Source organism: Harpia harpyja, chromosome 3, assembly GCF_026419915.1.
Source record: "Harpia harpyja isolate bHarHar1 chromosome 3, bHarHar1 primary haplotype, whole genome shotgun sequence".
NCBI classification, from domain to species: Eukaryota; Metazoa; Chordata; class Aves; order Accipitriformes; family Accipitridae; genus Harpia; species Harpia harpyja.
Window position 1 is genome coordinate 44,649,520 of NC_068942.1, and position 14,775 is coordinate 44,664,294.

The following is a 14,775-nucleotide window of genomic DNA, read 5'->3' on the forward strand; positions in this document are numbered from 1 at the left end:
CAAAATAGTTACCTTAGTGCTATTAGAAATTTAAGGATGAGTTTAGTCAGCAAAATAAATTCACTCCCAGTGAAACAAGGACAGAACGATGAGCACTTTGCAAGCCATGAAATACTCACTATATTCACATGTTAGTTTCATCCCCACCCCAGCAGCCTTCATCCAAACCTTAATGCTCAGGCTGGAAAGAAGGCACCAAACCAGCTTCAGACAGCCAGGGCACAGCAGGTGAGGAACACCAGGGTAAAGCAAGGCTGTAACAATGGTGTGCCTTGCAGCCAGGACAGAGGGTTGCTGAGAGAAGCCGTGCATGTGAGGGGAGTTGCGCAAAAAACAACTGGCAGGTGAGCAATTTGAGCGGCAATGGAGGGGCTGTGCTGAAAAAACAAGATGATGCTTGCACCTGAGAGAAGAGATGCTAGAAAAGCAACAAGCTGGGGCCAAATTAGTCAAGGGTCTCTGCGCATTTGAGACCTTTCCAGATTAACCACGAAATACAGTGGAGTAACGGACTGATGCTAGCAAACAAAAACACAAACCATCCTTTGTCAACATTGCAGAACAACACAGGAGGGCAATGGACTCCCCACACCAAGCAGCAGCCACGGCTTGGAGCAAGGGCTGCATTGTACCTGTAGTGCCTGGTGTCCCGAATGGGCCGATCGCTGCTGAGTTTGTCACTCTCTAGCTGATTAAAAGCGTGCTGACGGTAGGGGTCTTCTCCAGCCTTCACCAGTTTTGAGGACAAGTAAGCCTTTTCGTCAAAACCCCTCCGGCTGTTCTTCTCTCCTTGGGGAGCCCTTGTCATCTAGAGCAGAGACAAATATCAGAGCATCAGGGAGAGCAGCCAACTCATGTTTAGACACAGGTAATTTCAGACATGCGTACACTAAGGCAGGTTGTTTGCCATACACCTGGAAGTGGCTCAGGTATGGGAGAAGGCAGGACAGGCAAGAGTTCCGAAAGGAAAGCAGGAAACCCTCATAGATATGATGTTACAATTGCCTTCAAGGAAAACTGCAGGCCTCGCTACCCTTACCGACTAAGCTTGGGATGAAAGCTGCTGTTCCCAACAGCACAGGCAGAGCCAAATTCCCTGTAGCACTTGTTAAGGCAGAACGTGTGAGACTGCAGGCACTTGGAAACCCTTCCAGGCAACACGGGTTTGAGAGCAGCCTCCAGCCAATGCGGCTGAAACACAGTATTTTGAAGAAAAAGAGTTTCAGCCTTTCGGCAATCGCTATTGCACACAAACACAGAGGCAGCTGATTTAAAAGGTCCCCTGCTGTGCCTTGCTCTGCTTTGCCCAGTCTCACAGAAGTCTGTGATAAAGTTGGAAGTTGCACGTGACTGTCCCCAGTCCCACACAGGAGCAATAACACCTGGGCCATCCCTTTCCTCTCCTAATTTTCCTCTAGCTTTCCTAGGCCACAGGGTCAGTGCAATGCCAGCACCTGAAGACCATTCACTAGGGCCACTAGGAGGGAGGACAGGCACAGTTCTAGACCACGCTGAACACTTAGATACCAGATTTTGGTTGGAAACAACCTAGAAACTGTAAAATATTGGCTTATAAAGCAATCAGGATTGTTATACAATAAAAGTAGTTTAACAAATTGTCTATGGTAGCTGTTCAGTAGACCAAATCATGAAGAAACCATAAAATGCTCCCAGCCTTGTACGAAGGAGTGCTGGAGCTCCCTAAAACTGCTGGAAAAGGCAGATTCTGGCACATGCACATCTCATCCAAAGTGCTGGGCAATCCCCAGATCTTGAGATCCTTCTGCGTAAAATAGTTTGGATACCCTCTAATACGAGGCTTGATCATGTTTCTCCTTCTGCTATAAGGCTCCTTTTAGGAGTTTTAGAGGGCAGGAGACCAGGGACTGGTCCCCAATATCACACAGCATTTTGGTCGAGCCATCTTAATGGGTTGGGAAGCAACTCAAGACACCCAGCACCACAGCAAATTCCTTAAGCAGGAGAGAGCTTAGAAGAGCAAACATCTCTGCACCTTTCCCTGAGAAGGGCTACCCTGCAGTGCAGACAGCCCTAGGAGAACCAGACAGCTGGGTAAGATGATGGCAAATGAAATTCAGCGTAGACAAGTGCAAGATAATGAACATTAGAAGAAACAAATTGAACTACTCATGCACATTGATGGATTTCAAATGAACCGTGACCACTCGGTCCGGCGCACTCAGTCCGCTGAGATGGGAAATATAGCAAATCGAGTGCACTGCAAATGGGACAGAGAAAACTGCAACCATCGTGAACACTGTTACACGAAATCAGTGACAGCTCAGCAGCCATGGCCAGAGCGCAAGTTTTGTCAAACCGGTCTCTGGAAGGAAGCTACCAGAGGATGAAGAGAAATTAAATGTTAGGACTATTCCATTAGGAGAGAAGATGAATGAATGAGAAAAGAAATGAAGGTGGCCCATATAATTATGCCTAATTCAGCCAAGGTCAGCCTGACGCTCAGATTTCCCTTTCTTACCATACAAGAACGAGGGAAAAGCCTTTTCATAGGGGAAAAAAAAGAAAAGCGCCACTATTTTCAACACAAAGAAACTTATTCAACCACTGCACAGCCAAGCTGCTGCATATGGATTTTCCCTAGTGCAGGACCGGCACAGGCACGCTTCGCCAGACAGGCCTGCCTCCATTCCGCCCCCCGGGCCGCGAGCGCCCTGCCCTGCCCCGCCGCCGTCCCCCTGCCGGGCACACCGCTGGCTTAGGGCAACGGGTCAGTTATCTGTACGGCTGGTTTCGCTGCCTGCTGCCTAGACTCCCCCTTGAAGTCATACTTTCTGTACGACGAGGAAAATAATTACCCTCCACGAATTGAAACGTTTTCCTCCTTTAACTCATACTAGGAGTTTTGGCAAACCGAGCTTCCATTTCTCTTTTTCCTCTTGCCCTAGAACACAACACTGGTTTGTAGCAAAAGCCCGGCTTATCACCCGCCTCTAAATATTCTGCAGTCACTCGCTTTCCCTTTGCTACTTATCACCATCTCCCCAAGCCCTGGAAAAGCAACAGCTGGTTTTGGTTTATATTGCCAGGAACGTCCTGCAAAACGCTGGAAGTAGCAACAAGTCTTCAGGAGCCATTTTGTCAGGGCACCGCGAGGGCCGGGGACTCCCCATGGCGGAGCTCAGGGCAAGGGCCTGGCAGCCAGGGACCATCCCCACGTCCCAGCCAGGAGTGGGGCAGCCGGGGGGCACCGGGGCAGCCCCAGCCCCAGGCATCGGGCACCTCGCTGGGGATGGAACGGGATGCGGGCCCACCGTGGCAGGCCCCATGGCCAGGCAGGGCAAGGCCGTGGGGAGCTGGAGACGGGCCCTGCCGCGGCGTCGCCGGGGCAGGGGCTGAGAGCCCCTGGGGTCCTGGGCCATGGGCAGGGTGCAGGGAGCCCCGGGGGCCGACAGGGTCCTGGGCCATGAGCAGGGCCGGGGGAGGCCGGGGGAGTGGGCAGGGACGGGAGGGCCCATTAGTGCCCTCAGGGCCATGACACATTTAAACTTGAACTACTAGGGGTAATTCCTCTAGACACTAAGGTTCTCACGTATCAAATTTTAAAAGCAGTAAAAGAGCACTGGGAATTAATTGTCAGTTAAGAGCATTTCTCGTTTTCATCTCGGCCAGTACCTCTTTGTGCTCTCTTCAAACAGAGAAAAGGGAAGGTTCAGGGGATGATAGCTCAGAGGGCCTAGCTCCAGCTTCCAGAAAGACAGCTAATCAACAGGTAATCAACAAGTAATCTAACATCCGACCTGTGAGCACCAAGAAGATAACAAGGTAATAAGTAGGAGCCAACTGAGATTTGTCAAGACCACATCATGTCAGACCAACCTAATTTTCTCCTGTGTTGGAGTAATCAGTCTTAGGGGTGTGGAGAAGCAGGACATAAATACATCATGACTTTGGTAAGGTTTTTAATAGGGGCTGGCAAAACGTCATTAGCAAGCTAGAGAAATAATAGTCTAGATGAAACTACTACACAATGGGTGAAACTGGTTGGAAAGCCACTGTCAGAGCAAAGGGGCTATGGTAAGAGCAGGTCTTAAGGGTTTGTTCTGGATCCAGCACTATTCAGTATTTTCATAAGTACCTTGGATATTGAGACAGAGTATGTTTATCAATTCCATCGGAAATCTAGCAAAAATGTCAGACACATTGGGGAACAAGATTACAATTCAAAATTATCTCAACACATGGGAAAAACAAAATGTCTGAAAACAATAAATGCAATTCAGTAAGGGCACTGCAGACCTCTACAGTTCATCAGGTCTGTGCTAATACAAAACATGGCAGAAAGAGCAAGGTAGCAGCTCCTCAGAAAAGCCCTCAATATTACAGCTCATTACAAACTACATACACAACAGCAAAGTCAGATTAAGAGAGGAAACCAAACACTATCCTGAGTGGAGCCCAGACAGCTACAAACAAGCCTGGCAAAGCAAATGTAAAGCTTATCTTTAAGGACTGACTTGCTTTATCAGATTCTTCTCCTATAATATAGATGTTTAACTACAGGACATTTATCACTGTTAATTAAAACATATTTGACAGGAGCAGCACAGGTTCTCTATGAAATAAGTAATCAGTCCCCTGCCAAACCCTCTGAGAAAGGCAGACTGATATCCACCCCCTCTTTCTTCTCCCTTCACATTAACACCCCTCACTTGAGGAAGAAGTCAATATAAGCACATATGAGCTTTGGGTATATTAAAGGCACAGAATGTACAGCTGAGTGCAGAGTCAAGACTTTCACCATATCAACAGGACAGTTCATACCCATAAGTTCTTTATGTAGTTACACACCCTGTATCCCCATGCTTGAGGTTGGAACTACAAGTGGGAGTTAGGGGAGCAGAAGAGCCCCGTTCCTTCTGACTGACTGTCATGGTTTAACCCTAGCCAGCAACTAAGCACCACGCAGCCACGTGCTCACTCCTCCCCTCCCAGTGGGATGGGGAGGAGAATCAAAAAAAAAAGAGGTAAAACTCGTGGGTTGAGATAAGAATGGTTTAATAATTAAAGTAAAATATAATAATAACAATATCATAACTGTAATGAAAAGGAAGATAACAAAAAAAAAGAGTAATAAAACCCAAGAAAAGACAAGTGATGCACAATGAAATTGCTCACCACCCACTGACCAATGCACAAGCAGCGATCTGCCCATCCCAGCCAAATCCCCCCAGTTTATATACTGAGCATGATGTTCTATGGTATGGAATATCCCTTCGGCTAGTTCGGGTCACCTGTCCTGGCCATGCTCCCTCCCAGCTTGTTGTACTCCTGCTTGCTGGCAGAGCATGGGAAACTGAAAAATCCTTAACTTAGAATAAGCACTACTTAGCAACAACTCAAACATCAGTGTGTTATCAACATTATTCCCACACTAAATCCCAAACACACTATACCAGCTACCAGAAAAAAATTAACTGTATCCCAGCCAAAACCAGGACACTGATGCTCTTCGATAGACCAAAAATATTTGCTACATGAAAGCAGAAATAAAGATGAATAGGCAGTGGAAATGTGAGCGTCTAGACTAGGGATTAGCAAAGTAGTTTGCAGAAATCAATGTTTGTCTCAAACATTGCTGAGACCTCCAACACAATTCACATACCACAATTTCAGGAAATACTGTAAACCTCCTAATCTCATTTCACCACTACTCATTTTCACATATGCTTTTCCCTTTCAGTGACAGAATTCACTGAGATGCTCTTCTGCTGTTGAAAGGACATTCTTATTTGTGTTTTGACATGGTTCAAGAGACCAGAAATTATTAAGTAGTGAAATTAACTTTATAAGCAAGGGATTAAGGGAAAGAAATTAATGCCATGCACATCTATGAAAACTTGAGAGCCTCATTTCTTGATTAGCACAGTGATATTCCTTTAGGGCTCATCACTGTGAAACAGCAAGACTATAATACAGACAGTGCCATTCACCTCCATGCATTGTCACTGTCTGCCACCAGACACAGGCACACCAGCTCCAACATCGTGCAAACAGCCACTAAAACCTGAGCAGCTGGGGACTTCCGGGTCCCAAGATATTTTTTGGTAACAGCAAGCTTGGCCAAATTCAAAAAGGATAACCATACTACAGGTATCATGAGGAATCATTACTTAACTAGAGTAAGGTATGCAAAAGTCTCAAAGGTAAGTGCAATTAATCATTTTACAGTTACTGTGAAATTAGTCCAACAGCAGTTTTATATGACAGGACGTATACTTTGCAGCTCTTGCATATCTTTCTTACAAGTGTTTAGCGCTAGTACAACAAATGGAGCAAGGGGCTGCCATGCTTCTCTCTTGTTTTAAGCTCATTTTCATGATTATGTCAGCTCTGTCAAATCCTGGGACAGAAAAGCATCAATCATCACAAGCCATCCCCAGTACGTGTCTCTCCCTGGAAGAACTAACTGACCAGGAGGGTCTAATTGATGAATATGGACACAAAGCAAGCCAGGGAGTAACAACCTCACCAAAGCCTCCTCCCTCTCGAGGCTCCCCTTCGATTTATCCCGCTGCCACAGCCTCACATACTGCCACTGCCATGACCTCCAACCCTGCCAGCACCTCCCTCCCACCAGCCCTGCAGGTCCAACCCCCCTCAGCAGAGTTTTCCCCTCCGAACTGGTTTAATGCCAGCTTCGACCCATTGCTGGCTGAGCAAATCCTCTTCCCTCAGAGCAAAGGTCAGGGCCAAGCCACCTCTATAAACCACAGTGGAGCTGCTGTGGCCCGCACGGCGTGAAATTTTTCTCCGTGGGCTCACTCCACTTGCTCCATACACTGTCCCAGTGACCTGAAGACAAGTCCCACAGAGGACAGGACAGCACAGCACCACCACCAGCAATCAGATGCTCGGGAGCACAGCAGTGCTTGAGGATGCTACAGAGACAGGTGCTGCTCAGCTCTGTAAACCTTATGCTGGCACATGGATGGGCTACGAATGGCACAGAGCACAGAGAGGGCAGAACTGAGAGCTGCAGCAACTCCCAAGAAACTCCCAGGGAGCAAGCTACTCTCGATGGGCTGAACCTGCAAGACAGTGTCTCTTGAATGCCTGTTGCCGAGAGCATTTGTTTCTGAGGGTATGTTGTATTTCCAGTTGGGTTTAGGAATCCCAGTGCACACATGGCTCTCGTTATGTCTCATGAAATAGTCCGTATATGTCTCTCAAAAATTGCTCAAAATACTTTAAGAGAAAAGGCTGTGCCTGACAGCACCGGGCCTATTTTATTCATGCTTTAACTGTGTAAAGCATTTTAAATGTGGTTTAGGAACCATGCTCTTATGGAACTCCTGTTATGAAATGTTAATAAAAATTACCACAGTTAAATAGAACCATCTCTGTTCTTTGAGAAGTGCAAGTGCTGACAGAGGACCTCAGAGACAGATTTGAATGTTTTGTTTGTAGCTTGCACAAACTGGAGTAACACAAAGGAAGCAGTAAAAATACTTGAATTGATCAGCTCCCACAGCAGCTAATTGGTCACAAAAGATTTTCTACTGCCATGTCGTGGTTTAACCCCAGCCAGCAACTAAACACTACGCAGCCGCTCACTCACTTCCCCCCACCCAGTGGGATGGGGGAGAAAATCAGGAAAAGAAGCAAAACCCGTGGGTTGAGATAAGAACGGTTTAATAGAACAGAAAAAGAAGAAACTAATAATGATAATGATAACACTAATAAAATGACAACAGAAATAATGAAAGGATTGGAATGTACAAATGATGCGCAGTGCAATTGCTCACCACCCGCCGACCGACACCCAGCCAGTCCCCGAGTGGCGAATCCCTGCCCCCACCTCCCCGTTCCTATACTAGATGGGACGTCACATGGTATGGAATACACCGTTGGCCAGTTTGGGTCAGCTGCCCTGGCTGTGTCCTGTGCCAACTTCTTGTGCCCCTCCAGCTTTCTCGCTGGCTGGGCATGAGAAGCTGAAAAATCCTTGACATTAGTCTAAACACTACTGAGCAACAACTGAAAACATCAGTGTTATCAACATTCTTCACATACTGAACTCAAAACACAGCACTGTACCAGCTACTAGGAAGACAGTTAACTCTATCCCAGCTGAAACCAGGACATGCCATCAACACTGGACAATCTTGAGGCCTGCTGCCAGTTCCAAACTGGGCTGGAGAGACCAGTGGTGGGCCCCCAGCAGAGGCTCGTTTCTATGCCCTCTGAGAAGATGCCACAGTTGCCAACTCACAGGGTTTCTCCAGGCCCTGTGACAGAGCTGTAGTTGCCAAGGGATGGTGGGAGTGAGAAGCAAGGAAAGTCTGCTGGGGCTTGCTTTCCAGCACTGCTGCTTGCCCAAGGTGCCTGTCCACCTCCCTATTCTTTTCCATTGTCTCCTGGCATTTATTGCCTTCTGTGGATGCAGAAGCAATTCTTTGCCAGCTCTGGAAGACCGCATCTCTGCTTTCTTCTGTTTCAGCCCTGTTTTAACTGTTTCTCTCCATCCCTGCCTCATGGCTAGGAAGTCATGGGATTCCACCAAACATTTTCTATTTCATTCTTCTCTTCTTCCCTCATAGTTTTGCCAGAGATTGACAAGGAAAGTGTCCTCAAACATCTGGCCTGAAAAGGTGGAAATCCTGTATAAGAAAGGAGAAGCAATTCTTTTTCTGTGTTTGGTCTCCACAGCAATGTTCTCCCCACACCCATCAATTTTTGGATGCTACTTTCAGAGCCTGCTCCAAGAGACACAGAAGATACACAGTGTTTTCCATGTTATTGCCTACGGTCTGGATGAAGTGAACATCACACTCTCCTATGACGTCTGTCACAAGCAGACACGGGTTGTTAATGTGAAGAGTTTAGAAACAGGATGTTGCTGACTTCAGGTCACAACAGTGTGTTGATGGGCAAGGCTTGGCCACTAACTGTCAAGCACACTTGCCATAGTTTGACAAGCTGGTCTTTTGGGCAGTTTTCGGGAAGAAAGTAGGCAACACAAGAGAGGAAAACAGTGCAGGGGAAGGTTACAGGGGGAGCAGCAAAAAACCCCCCCAAGAGCAATTAAGTTACTACCTCTGTCTATCATGAGCGGTGGTTCTCCGATAGCTTCACACACCACTACCCTCATGCAACTTCTCGGCATGTGGAAAGGTAGTGTCTGTCCTATCACAGTCCCAGCTCCTTGCTTTCATGTCTAAGAACTCACAATCCTGTTTCTGAGGCAACTATGTGGCCTCTGTCTAATGATCCTTCTTAGTCACCTCTTCAGTGGCTCTGTGTAGAATCATCCTCCTTGTGATATTTCATCCTGATCCTGCACGTCCTTGTCTACAAGAGGGAATAGAAGGAAGCACATCTGGATTGCTTTGCCCAGGTCCCAAAGGTATGGGTTGACAACGGGAGGACGGCCAAAAGTAACACACAGTGCACAAGTGCCAGCACTACAGCACACATCATCTCATTCATTTTGCAGACAGCAGCCCTAAAGAGCGTGGAGTACTTGCTGCCATGGTGGTTATATGAGCTCAGGGTTACACTGCATGCAAACAAGTCATTTCCACATGCAGTGACTGGCTTCAGCATGAACTAACCCCTCTCCGTCCCCGTGTAGATTAGCAATCCATGCATAAATCATGCCAACTTGGATTCCCCTGTGAATACAGTCCTGATGTATATTCATTGTAGAATGATGACCTGAGAAGCTGAAATTTATTATACAACTTCACATGTGACAGGTGCACAATACTATCTATTACCATGCTCTACTGCTGGCCAAGATGATATAACATATATAGATATAACATATAGCAGAAGATTACTTCTATAAAGTATGTCGATCTTTGACCTAGCTATGTAATCCTGAATAGGCCTTGAGCAGTTAGCAAGGGCTGGATCTTACAAAGTTTTCTGGCCCAGCTGCCCAGAGGCAGGAAGACATTGCCCATAACTGGAGGGAGGGGACATGATGCCCTGGGGCATCCTTCTAGTCTTTTGTTTTTAGGGGTGTTGAATAAAGCAAAGCAGTGGAAGCCAAAAGGGCTTCAAAGATAGATGCCCGAGGGCACTCTCTTCCAAACAGCTCTGAGGAAATGAGACTGCTCAGAACCATAGAAATCCTGCCCCCAGATGAGGTGAAGCAGTTGCCAAGGCCTATTTCTTCCCTCAGTTTGAAGTCTAATGCACACAGATGTCCATTATACAAAATTGAAAAATTATATTACAATTTTTGTTTTTAATATATTTATGACATTCACATACATTGATTTTGTATAAACACCCACATGTCCAGACACACATACATCTGGCTTCTATGTTGATTCGATCTTCATCTCACAATCCAGAGTAAAGCCATTTGTTCCCTGTTTGGCAAATTTTGTTGTGACATGAACACTGCCATTTTTGCTGACAGAAACCTTTATGCTTTTATATTTCTCTCCAGGAGAAAAATAACGTGGAGAAACCCCTGAAAAATAGTGAGGGGATGGTCGTCAAAATTACTGAGTAGCAGCATGAGAGAGGAGTGTGAGGTCTGTGGGGTTGCTCTTCCCTGAAACAGCACTTGTTTTCCAAGCACACCTCTCGCTATCCATAAATATCCATGACAACATCTGGTGTCAGGGAGAAGACAGACATGACAGTACACTATTTGAATACCTAAGGGACTAGGCAGTTCATGCTGGCACCCACACCAAAAGAGCAGCATTGTCAGAAAGAGATCCAATGGGTAGCTGGGGACACCGTGCCTCTGGGAAAGAAGGTTTTTTACAGAGAAACAATGGTCACATGGGCATGAAGCTGTCTGCATTCAGACATCTGTTTAGTATCACATAGCAAACCTCCTTAGCAAAAGCCATCTAGGTTACTTACTGTATATAGGAATACTGCTCTGCTAAAGGTTATACATATATACATATAACACAGGTTGTAAAAGTGTATTTTGAGGTCCTTCAGATTAAAAAAGGCACTATAGGAAGCTGCATTTTTTCTTTTGGAAAAATATCCCGGTCTTCGTAGACATTTAAATATGTAAAGAACGCCCCTGGTTTCCGAGTGATTCTGAATTATTAAACCAAAGAACAAAAAGGAACACTGTTTTGTTGTCTTCAAGTGTTAGATGCTCAGTGGCCATTTAGGCATTACCTGAACCCCGATTTATAGCACCTGTATCATGACAGACTGACATACAGCATTCTGTATCAAGACAGATGGTGCCTTCATGATTACCTGGTAGCACCTATGAAGCCAGTAAGACAGTTCAAATGAGGGTGGTCTAGGTCTTCATTAAACATATCAGTCACATAAATTGTGTCTCTCTATGCCCACTCCCCCACCTACGCTGTCTGCACAATGTGCCTCCCGTGCTGATGTACTAATCTATTCCCTTTGAAATAAGTAAGTGACCTACATTCAGCCTTTTCCTCCTAGTGAATCACAACTGCCTAGAGTGACAGATGCCGCCACAGATATTTTCACAGAGAAGGAGAAAGCAACTTTAGACCTCATAAGCTGCTAACGTAGTCAGCAGTGAACTAGTTATCTGAGATGAGCAGAGGTCAGCCAGCACTGCGGAATGGGCACTGTTCACCCAAAGCATTAGAACATTTAATTATATTAAGCTTGGGGCTGATTTTCTTTGCCTTCAAGATCACACTGTAAGGACTTTTTGCTAAGGCTAGAGAAAGGAGGTTGAAGTACTTTTTTAATCATTCATCCTCAAGAGTTAGAGCTTTAAACAGAGATTAGAAGATTATGAATAAAATAGTGTGGTTTTGCAACTAGCCGACATTCACACTCTGCAGAAATACTGTGCACATGCACAGCTAAGCCAGGAAGACAAGGGGACATTTCACATCCCCACCAGGGACAAACCCAGCCCCACAGCAGGAGGTGGGAATTTCTCCCCATCTTCCAGGAAGGAAAGATTTTTCTCTAAGATGTTTTTGTTAGTGGGTCTTGCTCAAACAGTCATGATTTTGAATATTATCCAATTCCACACCAATTCTCTCCTCTCTGCCCGTGTTAATCACCAGATAGCTCCTGTTCCAGCCTCTCACGGATAGCTGCACCATGCAGGTGGGAAGCACGGCACATCCTGCAGACTGAGCCGGGTGGCAGAGTGGCCTCGGGGAGCCACGCTCCTGCCTTTGTGCCAGCTGGGGTACCGTGCCGCTGCTCCTAGAAGCTGGCCCACAGCCCCAGAGCCTGCACGGAGCTTGTCTTCCCAGAAAATAACACCTGGGTAGGACACAACCTTGACAAGTCAGGTAATTTACCACGATGCTCCACACAGCTCTTCCTCACATTAGTTTTTGAGCATCACACAGAAAGGCTCTCGGCAGGACCCGCTGGCTGCGAGTTAGCCAGGCCCAATATGAAAATACAACTTGTCTGTAAACCAACAACCAAACTCGTGTTTAATGGAGTGACTTAATATAACTCCTCCTGTCACCATTGAATCATGACCTGGTTTCTTAGAGAAGTTCAAGAGTGACCTTCAGCTCACAATGCAGACTTGTATTTTGGAGGTCCGAAGCCATGAGATCTATCCCCAGGGACTGTACTGGTACCCTTTCTGTACTGAAAATAGTGATGGTGCATATGCATCCATGATTCATTACAAAAATGAGTCCTTCTGCACAAGACCTTGTTCACTCAGATACGTTCTCTGCCGTGCATTCAGCCCTGCGGCATGCAACATTGTCTTCTAATAGTGGAAAAACTCAATGTCTATTTGTCATTGAAGATTTGAGAATAGCAGGTCATTGGCATTTTGTTTAGGAGCCAAATGATATTCCATTTTAATTGATTAATTTTTCAGTTACTGCATTGCTCCAATTCCAGGACTCAGCAATCAATTTGAACTGACAAGATGCTCAGAGCCATGCTCTGCTTGTGCTTGGGTCTCCATTTGCAAAGGCATTAAATTCACCTCCCCAATAGCAAATTTAATCAAGGATGCATACCAATGAAGAATCATGCAATGGGCTCATATCTGTCTGTCAAATATGAAAAAACCCTTGTGTTACGCTATGTAGGCCTCTGTCATTTTAGACTTCAATCACATTATTAATAGGGGCCTCCTCAACAGCCTCTCTGCTCTGCCATTTAATCACTGTCAACCAGGAAAGGGCTGGGCATATAAGGAAGAGCAGAACCATGGAAGCAGGCATCACAAAAATACACTCGGGACAGGTATGGCCAAAACCACTGCTTGTGGAAATGCAGTTCTCCCCATGCGCACCGCCGCTTGTCTCATTCTGCAGGTGCAAAGTGCAGCAAAATAAAGTCAATGATTGCAAAGACCAGCAAGGATCTTTAAAATCCACTGCACTATCAATCCCCATCCAATACAAAGGGCAGCCATCATCTGACTCCACACACACAGCGCTCACAGTTCTGTTGCAACTCTCGTAAGATCATCTCATAAAGATGCAACTCCCGGGTTATGTTGTTAGGAGAACTCACAGCTTTTCTTTTGAGAAGGTAATTTTTTGCCTTCATAGTTGCAGAAGAGAAAAAGGTGGATACCTAGAAATTCAAACCCAGAAGGTGAAGATAAAGGGCACAAAATTTGATTTTCAAATCAAGTAATGTTTGAATGTTTGTGGTCAGCAATAACACCGCTACAGAAACCTTGGGCTATAGCTGGTTTTGGCCTGGCTAAACCATAAGTCCAATTAGGCAGATTTTGGGAGCTGCTGGTTTTGAGTTCATTTATTAAAAGATATGGCTGATGTTTTTCTCCACATATCCAACTAGTGAGTTTTTGCCCAAATTCCATTTTCAGAAAGTTCCCAGAGCCCTGCAGTCCGGTCCCGCTTTCCTCACACCATGCAAAGACTGCAGTCCTGACAGCCCCCCTGCCACGGCTGGCTGGCTCACAACCCAGCCACCAGCTCAGCAGTTTCCACTCTGAGCAAGTTTTCAAACTCAAAGTTCATGCACAGGTCATAACAAAAATGTGGGCATCTGTTTCTGATAGCTGGGGCTGTGATCCCAACCTTCTGCTTCCCAGAGGAATGTTGTGTGAGTATAACCAATGCTGTCAAGGAAGACAGTTTTCCCTTCTCAAGATCCATCAGATGCTTTTATTAAATTCTCCTCTTCCCAAGTATGACAGCTGAGTATAACCAGTGGGACTGAGTGACCTCCATCCATGTCTCTGGGCAATGTAACAGCTTCACTACCTCCCATCACCTAGGAGCACCGGGCAGGTGCATTTTTCACCACACAGGTTTATTTCACTGAAGAGAGGGCACAGCTCGAAAAAGCCACTGGTGCTGTGATGGTCAGAGAATCTTGCCTGGGCCTTCAGCAGGCTTCCTAAATATGAATGAAAAAATAAACCTAGATACATTCAGTCCTGTCACAGCACCATGAAGACCCCAGGGTTGCTCACGAGGATGAGCTCTGCTCAGTGAGGTCTGCCTTCTCTTCTCCAGAGAGAGCAGCATGAAGCACAGAGGCTTTGCTTGTGTTCAGAAGAACACAATGTAAAAATCTGAGTGTGCTGTAAATTACCAGCAAAATCCAGTGGCAAAATTCCCGGTGACATCAGCAGGACAGGATTTCAGCCACAACAAAAATACAAACAGAGAAACACACACATACACGGTACTCATCAAGGCCCCAGTTTCCACTAGCTTCCAGTCATTCACACTCAAGAGTTTAATACTATCTATTGGAAAAATCAAACTGCTTAACACACTGAACCTCCCCTTCTTCCAAATCTTTATTTGCCCTGGAAAATGGCTTGTGTTTAGAAACCAT

The 14,775-nt window shown here is 45.9% G+C and overlaps 1 protein-coding gene across 3 annotated transcripts in view; it reads right to left on the reverse strand.

Annotated features, from left to right (window-relative positions):
* Positions 1–14,775, reverse strand: part of GALNT16 (polypeptide N-acetylgalactosaminyltransferase 16) — an 81,019-nt gene that overhangs the window by 40,027 nt on the left and 26,217 nt on the right. For all 3 annotated transcript variants that reach the window (XM_052782360.1, XM_052782359.1, XM_052782358.1), the window contains one exon: positions 633–808. In XM_052782360.1, coding sequence (XP_052638320.1) covers positions 633–808 — 176 coding nt within the window. The remainder of the gene's footprint in view (positions 1–632; positions 809–14,775) is intronic.